General features: G+C 44.5%; 3 protein-coding genes across 5 annotated transcripts in view; 1 reads left to right on the top strand and 2 right to left on the bottom strand.

Annotated features, from left to right (window-relative positions):
* The window catches only part of aimp1b (aminoacyl tRNA synthetase complex interacting multifunctional protein 1b), a 7,101-nt gene extending 6,917 nt beyond the window's left edge, over positions 1 to 184 (top strand). Inside the window, exon 7 of the mRNA XM_079371129.1 lies at positions 1 to 184. This exon is cut by the window's left edge and continues 109 nt beyond it. Coding sequence (XP_079227255.1) covers positions 1 to 58 — 58 coding nt within the window. The 3' untranslated portion in view covers positions 59 to 184.
* An 87-nt stretch (positions 185 to 271) lies between these two features.
* LOC306841320 (GTPase IMAP family member GIMD1-like) lies at positions 272 to 3,277 on the bottom strand. 2 transcript variants are annotated; one of them, XM_079371134.1, is made up of 3 exons: positions 3,129 to 3,277; positions 1,380 to 1,633; positions 272 to 607 (listed from the first exon to the last, which is right to left on the bottom strand). In XM_079371134.1, exons 1-3 carry the CDS (start codon positions 3,160 to 3,162, stop codon positions 332 to 334), a joined length of 564 nt encoding a protein of 187 aa, XP_079227260.1. In that variant the 5' UTR covers positions 3,163 to 3,277; the 3' UTR covers positions 272 to 331. The 2 variants fall into 2 exon arrangements, with proteins under 2 accessions (XP_079227260.1, XP_079227259.1); XM_079371133.1 differs by lacking the exon at positions 3,129 to 3,277 and adding an exon at positions 1,709 to 1,846.
* A 1,709-nt stretch (positions 3,278 to 4,986) lies between these two features.
* Positions 4,987 to 7,500, bottom strand: part of LOC306841319 (dickkopf-related protein 2-like) — a 3,625-nt gene continuing 1,111 nt past the window's right edge. For both annotated transcript variants that reach the window (XM_079371132.1, XM_079371131.1), the window contains exons 4-5: positions 6,567 to 6,701; positions 4,987 to 6,488 (exon numbers count right to left, since the gene is read on the bottom strand). In XM_079371132.1, the coding sequence (XP_079227258.1) occupies positions 6,097 to 6,488; positions 6,567 to 6,701 (527 nt within the window). In that variant the 3' untranslated portion in view covers positions 4,987 to 6,096. The remainder of the gene's footprint in view (positions 6,489 to 6,566; positions 6,702 to 7,500) is intronic.

Below are 7,500 nucleotides of genomic sequence, written 5' to 3'. Positions count from 1 at the left end.
GGTGAAGGGGAAGGGTCTGTGCAGGGCCCCCTCCCTCACTAACTGCATCATCAGATAAAGACCTCATGTCGGTCCCAGGACTTTCATTGTATACTGCAAGCTTCTTATCCTTAGCTAGCTGGTGGCTAATGTTGTTAGCTTACAAGAGAGGAAGTGAAAATAAATGAACATCTTTAGCAAATAATCCTGTGTTTCCTGAAGTGTTCTTATTTACATGTAGCCTTCCTTCTACCATCAACATATAACACATCAATGCATAAACACAACTACCTGATGAAAACTCATTTTAATAAGCATACAACAAAATGTCCGTCTGTATTCAGGAAAACAATCAGAGTGAGACCTCTGTCCGGACTGTCACAGCTTTGTGATGGTTTCTGGCCGAGAGGCGGAGCAACAGCTCTCTCAGAGGCCGTCCTCTGATTGCGGGCCAATCACAGCTGTTGTCCATGAAGAAGACTCTGCCTTCCATCTCTTTGGACAAGGCTCTCAGCCAATCACTGGTCTGGGTTAGGCAGGCTGCTGGGTGAAACTCCGCCTTCTTCAGATGGTCAGTAAAAGTCAGAACCAGGAACGAATGACGGCGCCAAACTGGACCGAAAACAGACTGAACACGAAACACACAATCAGCAGCAATTCATGTGTGTGTGTGTGTGTGTGTGTGTGTGTGTGTACTTCAGTGTGTGTGTGTACTTCAGTGTGTGTGTGTGTGTGTACTTCAGTGTGTGTGTGTGTGTGTGTGTTTCTGTGTGTGTGTGTGTGTGTGTGTTTCTGTGTGTGTGTACTTCAGTGTGTGTGTGTGTTTCTGTGTGTGTGTACTTCAGTGTGTGTGTGTGTACTTGTGTGTGTGTGTGTGTGTGTATCTACGTCAGTGTGTGTGTGTGTGTACTTCAGTGTGTGTGTACTTCAGTGTGTGTGTGTGTACCTCTGCGTACTCCTCCATGTGTGTGTGTGTGTGTGTACCTCTGCGTACTCCTCCATGTGTGTGTGTGTGTGTGTTTCTGTGTGTGTGTACTTCAGTGTGTGTGTGTGTGTGTGTGTACCTCTGCGTACTCCTCCATGTGTGTGTGTACTTCAGTGTGTGTGTGTGTGTGTGTGTCTACCTCTGCGTACTCCTCCATGTGTGTGTGTACTTCAGTGTGTGTGTGTACTTCAGTGTGTGTGTGTGTGTGTGTGTGTACTTCAGTGTGTGTGTGTGTGTGTGTACTTCAGTGTGTGTGTGTGTGTGTGTGTGTGTACTTCAGTGTGTGTGTGTGTACTTCAGTGTGTGTGTGTGTGTGTGTGTGTACTTCAGTGTGTGTGTGTGTGTACTTCAGTGTGTGTGTGTGTGTTTCTGTGTGTGTGTACTTCAGTGTGTGTGTGTGTGTGTGTGTGTGTACCTCTGCGTACTCCTCCATGTGTGTGTGTGTGTCTTTGTGTGTCAGGTCTGCTCTCACAACAAGAAGAATGACGTGCACGCCGTCAGGGCAGAGCTGGAGCAGGTTTTGTGGGCGGGGCCATCGTGCAGGTGTGTCTACCACTCTCAATAGGAGGTCTGACTCCGCCCCCTGCCTCCTGAAGAAGTCTCGATATTTTCGGCTAAGAAGCTGGCACTCTGTTGTCATGGAAACGCCTGTTTGGAAACCTTCTTCACCTGCAGACGTTTGAACATATGAACAGAAGCCTGTTTGTGCTCGGAGACACCGCGATAAGAAGTACAACTACTGACCAATCAGAGCGTTCCCCACAGAGCTCCTCCCACTCTGCTTCCCGCCTAGCAACAGCAGGTTCAAGGCCAGCACATTCCGCTCGCCGTGACCATCCATACAGTTGTTGCTATGACGACTGTTTCCCGCTGGGAGAGCCATCTGGAATCGTCAGGAAGTGTTTATGAGCTAGCATTAGCCAACGTGTGTGGAGGATTGTTTTTCTTCCAGCTAAGCCCCGCCCACCAAAACACATCTCACTGTTTGTTAGTACTGTCTGTCGTTTAACTACGGAGTGTACAACAACATGAATATAGCTCAAGCTGGAAAACCAACCCTGAATGACTTGTTCTCTTTAAGTCACATCCTGTTTTTATTTATTACTGAAACGATTCATTAAAGGGTCAAAGTTCACAAACTTTAAGTGTCAAATGTCAGATTGTATTTCAGACGGAGGTCAAACTTTGCATTGAGAATTAGAGCTGACTTTATATGTGAGTATATTTAAATATAGACAAGCTTATTAAAGTATGAAACGACTTACCTGTTTCCTCGTAGCAGGAGCAGCAGAGATGGACAATACCTCACCTGTGCAATGGAGTGTGTGTGTGTGTGTGTGTGTGTGTGTTAATGAGTAACCTGTCCCTCGCTCTGTTTTATCAGGTTGTAAAACTGAAGAGCATCCGTGCAATTTAAATTTAAAGAGACATGTTCAAAGAGAAGTCAGTGTGTGTATGAAGAGCTGAAACCTGAAGGGAGAAATATCTTTATATTCATCTTAGAGTTTATTATTTTCTTCTGCTAACAGCTCGTTGAAAGAAAACAAACAATGTATAGTCAAGAGTCGTGTTTGTAATCTCGGTTTGTCAAAAGTTTGCTAATATTTTTACAAAATAACAGAAACGGACTCACAGCACTAAATGTCCCAGAGGACGAGCCTGGACGTCTCAAAGCGCTCTGCCACCAATAACACCCTTTTAGCTAACACGCTCTTTTAGCTAACACACTCTTTTAGCTAACACGCCCTTTTAGCTAACACGCTCTTTTAGCTAACACGCCCTTTTAGCTAACACGCCCTTTTAGCTAACACGCTCTTTTGGCTAACACACTCTTTTAGCTAACACGCTCTTTTGGCTAACACACTCTTTTAGCTAACACACTCTTTTAGCTAACACGCCCTTTTAGCTAACACGCTCTTTTAGCTAACACGCCCTTTTAGCTAACACGCCCTTTTAGCTAACACGCCCTTTTAGCTTTTAGTGTTGTGAGTTCTTTTTTGTCATTTTTTAATCAGGTTTGGACATTTTTCAGTTTTCGAGACCCTTCAGAGAATTAATTTTATGTTGAGGAGAAAGAAGAGCGCGTGTTAGCTGCTGGGCATCACTGTCCTTAGTTTAGCATGGTTATTATAGCGATAACACACTCACACATGATGTCTGTTACCTGGATATTTCACTCTTCCATCCGTGTTCCCCATCTTCCCGGTGACGACATGTTCCCTATCAGTCACTGCGTTATCGTCACTTTGCCGTCAGTGATTCCCCGTTTCCTTGATGTGACAGTATTCTTTCACGCACACACAGTTTTCCTTGTCGTGCTGATGATAATGTTATTAGCATGTTCCAGTTGAACAGCTTTCCACTCTCCTTTTATCAGATGTCCTCACAAGTATGGTAAGTACGGTGTGGAACTCCTCATTATGCAGTGTTCATGTATGAGTGTGTGTGTGTGTGTGTGTGTGTGTGTGTGTGTGTGTGTGTGTGTGTTTGATTAATAATAATGTCCTCATATTATCTTAAATCCTTATCTGTGTGGTTTCAGGATAAACTGAGAGCAGATGATGTTTCGCTCTGCAGCGGCCTGAGGCTCACAACTTTATTACACACACACATGAAGCTTTGTTTACTAGTCTTCTGAGTACTCACAGCATTTTACACTGCAGGTCACACACACACACATTCACACACTGATGGTAGAGGCTGCTGTGTAGTTAGACCATTAGAAGAAACTAATCCCATTTATACGCCGCTGAAGCAGCGGGAATAATTGTTAATTATTATGATAATTGTGTGTTGCCCAAGGACACACCGGACAGAGCTGGGGATTGAACCCTCAACCTTCCGGTTGAGAGACGAGGTCTTGAACGATGAGTTCTTTAAAGCTGGCATACACACTCTCCTCTGTTTAATTCAGCGGTCTGTTTTTCATTACAGGATGAAGACAGAAATCACCTGCTCTCCTCTTGTTGTTTGAATAAGTAAACAGTTGGAAGATGTTGAGCTTTAACTCTGAGGTCATAAATATCTTTTATCTGCACAGATGGAATCATTTCCGTGTGTCTCCACATGCCTGTGGGAACATCTTTTCTTCTTTGTTAATCTTATCTCCACCCACCAACTCTGAGAAGAACGGTCCCTGTCTGCTTTTTAAACTCATGGACGTCTCTCTCTGAGACACTAAAAGAAGCTCAACAGTTATGTGAAACAGGAGTTAGTGCAGGACGGCCTCTCTTTGTTTCAGGGCTCAAAAACACTATAAATGATCGGTAAAGTGTCGACGGTTCAAACTGCATGAAAGAACGAAGGGAAATGTACGTTTTAGATGAACTTTGAATGATTGATAATATATATATTTAATATATCAGCCAAACCAGAGATAGCAGTCAGTATGTGTACAAGTTAAGCTAGCTTGATTGGTCCATTACTGTCCCAGTATACAAGCATCAATTTATTCAGTATGTCCAACTCTGTTAGTGTAGAGGGCAACATACCCGTTTTTAGCTAGTTGCTGTTGAGTCTTCTTCTCTTACATCACAAACCAACTAACAAACAAGTTAGCAAGCGGCTAACGGATGGACGTGGAACATGACAGAGTTGGACAGATGTACTGTTCTGATTGTTTTATATGTTCATCATGCTAGCTTTTGGCTAGCCTAAAGTGAACATACTTTTCTTTCGCTATTTAAGTCCGAGATAGTCTCTTGTGTTGGGGGGGGGGGGGGGGGGTATTGGTTGTATTTGACCTGGTTCATGTTATCAGTGCTGTTGGCTAAACCCTGGAACATTTGATTGATTTGTCTGAATAATTCCTCGTGGGATGAGTCATGTAAACAGACACGATAGCTTAAAAGCTACGTTTCAGAAGCTACTTTAGTAAAACTATTAGCACAGGTAAACTCATTTACTTTCTGTTGTCTCCAGCCCAGGTGATAGTACTGATTACCTGTCCACCTGGCTTCAGGAAGGGACGGGGTTCATTACTGAAATGATGTTAGCCTTAAAACAATACAGCAACAACAATGTTTTTAAGATGACAGCTGGTTTTAATCATGACACAGATTATTCACAGACGCATTGTTACTTAAAGTGGTGAAAATAAAACCCTAATTAATTGCCAGAGTGACACTTCAAACACAGGCAAATAATTACATCCAAAATATACAGCTTTAGAAAAATAACTCTTCTCACATTAACAACAGTGCAATCAAACAAGACGTCCAGACAAACCTCTAGCGTGGGCGGGGCCAGTTTGGGCTGACGAGGCTACACACTTATAGGAAGTGAAGATGTGACTGAGTATCTACTGACCATAAAGAGGGGTCAACATTTCATACAGCTGTCTATAGAAAATAAATCCTCCAGACTGTGTTTTGCTTGTTTAAAGCCTTTGAGTTTGGCTAACGGGACTTTAGCCAATCTTCGCACTTTTAAAAGTTAAAGGTCAGAATGAAATCTCTTCATCTCATTACAAAAGTTTCGATCCATGTTTGGTTTTGCTAAACGCACATTTTTATGTAGAATATTTCACAGATACTAATATGTCATGCTGGAGACAGAGTTCACTCATTCAAGCTAACGCCTCTGTATGCTGAACTTTCTGCACGCGTGATTTATTGACAGATGAATGTCGTGTGATAATGTCCATCATTCAACTTCACGACGTCGTTTAAATTATCAGACGCTGTTGAAACTCAGCGGGACAAAGAAAGTTCATCAATTAGAAATCAAGCGACGAAAATGGTTGAAACAATCTCGTCTTTTTCTCTGTAACTGTGTTTGGTTTCACAATAAGGGTGAATCTGTGAACTAGCTGATGATTGGATGTCTTTAGGCCCTCCGGTCATGTGTCAGGTTTTCAATATTAATGCTGTTTATGTAAGTGGAGTCAAACCGGATTTCAAAGTGGTTTCTGCCCGTCTAGACGCAGAGGAGGAAACCAGATCTGAACCACAAAGAGTTTCACATCCCGCTGAGTTTGTGTGTGAATGCAGCCTGACAGGAAGCTCATTAGCATTGAGATAGTGGGACAGTTTATCCCCCCCTCACCCCGCTCTTCTTCTTTGGTTTCTGCCTCTCGTTACCTGCAGGTCGGTCATAAGCAGAGAGAGGGGACAGTCTTTCTTCCCCTCCCTTTATTCGTTTTTCTGGCACACATGAAGTCTCGTCTTCGACACTTCTGACGATGACTTTGAAGTGGACGAAGCCAGCAGAGAAGTATGGGGGGAGGAGTGGCGAGACGACAGAGAGGAGGCTGCAAACTTGGACTTTGCTGCAGCCAGAAGTGAGGAGGATGAAGATGGCGCCGAAGGCTGGGCACCAGGTTCTCGCAGCGTTCTGCAACTGAGTCCGTCCCCGCAGGAGCAGCGCTGGAAAAGCTCCAGGCCGTGGTTCCCCTTGCGGCGGTGTCGCGTGCAAACCTGTCCCTCCCGCAACACAGGCTTGCAGATGCGAGTCCAGAAGTGACGGGCGCAGCACAAAGAATCGGAACAGTCCGCGGAGCGGAGACAGGGATCCCCGACTTGACCTGAAACAGACGCAGTTAGTTTCAGCTATCGTGTCGGGAAGCATTCAATTAAATTCAGTCAGAAACTCAAATCTTTACCTCGACTTGAGCTTCCTTTTACGTCCATCTTCCCACTTTTCCTCCATCCTCTCTTTTTCGACAGTGAACCAATCCCTCCATCCGAGTCCGGGATCCTCTGAGACACAAAACTGTCGACGTCAGGAACACAGATATCTGCAGAGAGAAAGAGACAGGCTGGAATGAGCATCTATATACCACGAGGAAGTGGACATAAAGATTGGACCAATAAAACATGTTCAGAGTTACGCATCAAAATGTATCCAAAAAAGTTAGGACATAATTAAAGGACCAATCAGAGAGCTGCTCTCTTCCTGTGTGATCATGAAGGAAACCTGCTGTGTTGAAGCTTCTCTGACAACAATGCAGCAGCCAGTATGTCCTCCTTCTAACTTTAGATTCTGCTCCTGAATGCTCTGGATCTGATTGGACCAGAGAAGGTAGGCGGGGCTTTGAAGGCCGTTTTGGACGCCCCTGGGTTTGCCAGATATGAGAGCAGTTATCAGGTGAACAGGTGTTGCAGCGATGGAAGCGGGCAGTGGAACTGCTTCAGATAGAAGTGATTGTACCCGAGCTAAAAAGCCTCTGCATGTTTCTAATAAGCTCCAGCAGCAGAAAGCTGCTCAAACTAGGATCAATGTTGGAGATGAAACATGGAGAGAGGTTAGAACGCAGAAAGCTTTACAGACCCATGCAGAGCTGGCTAAACACTGAAGCTACAGTGTCCACCACATGCAGAGCTGGCTAAACACTGAAGCTACAGTGTCCACCACATGCAGAGCTGGCTAAACACTGAAGCTACAGTGTCCACCACATGCAGAGCTGGCTAAACACTGAAGCTACAGTGTCCACCACATGCAGAGCTGGCTAAACACTGAAGCTACAGAGTCCACCACATGCAGAGCTGGCTAAACACTGAAGCTACAGTGTCCACCACATGCAGAGCTGGCTAAAC

The sequence above is a fragment of the Symphodus melops genome, assembly GCF_947650265.1.
Source record: "Symphodus melops genome assembly, chromosome: 20".
In the NCBI taxonomy this organism is placed as follows: Eukaryota; Metazoa; Chordata; class Actinopteri; order Labriformes; family Labridae; genus Symphodus; species Symphodus melops.
The sequence above is the reverse complement of the archived record's forward strand: the minus strand, read 5'-3'. Positions and strand labels throughout refer to the sequence as shown.

Excerpts from the sequence above, each read along its gene's own strand:
- LOC306841320 (XM_079371133.1), bottom strand. The coding sequence starts at position 1,805 with ATGGATGGTCACGGCGAGCGGAATGTGCTGGCCTTGAACCTGCTGTTG. Across the intron at positions 1,634-1,708 it reads TGTGGGGAACGCTCTGATTG|GTGAAGAAGGTTTCCAAACA; the intron begins GTCAGTAGTTGT and ends AAACGTCTGCAG. Across the intron at positions 608-1,379 it reads ACATGGAGGAGTACGCAGAG|TCTGTTTTCGGTCCAGTTTG; the intron begins GTACACACACAC and ends TTTCGTGTTCAG.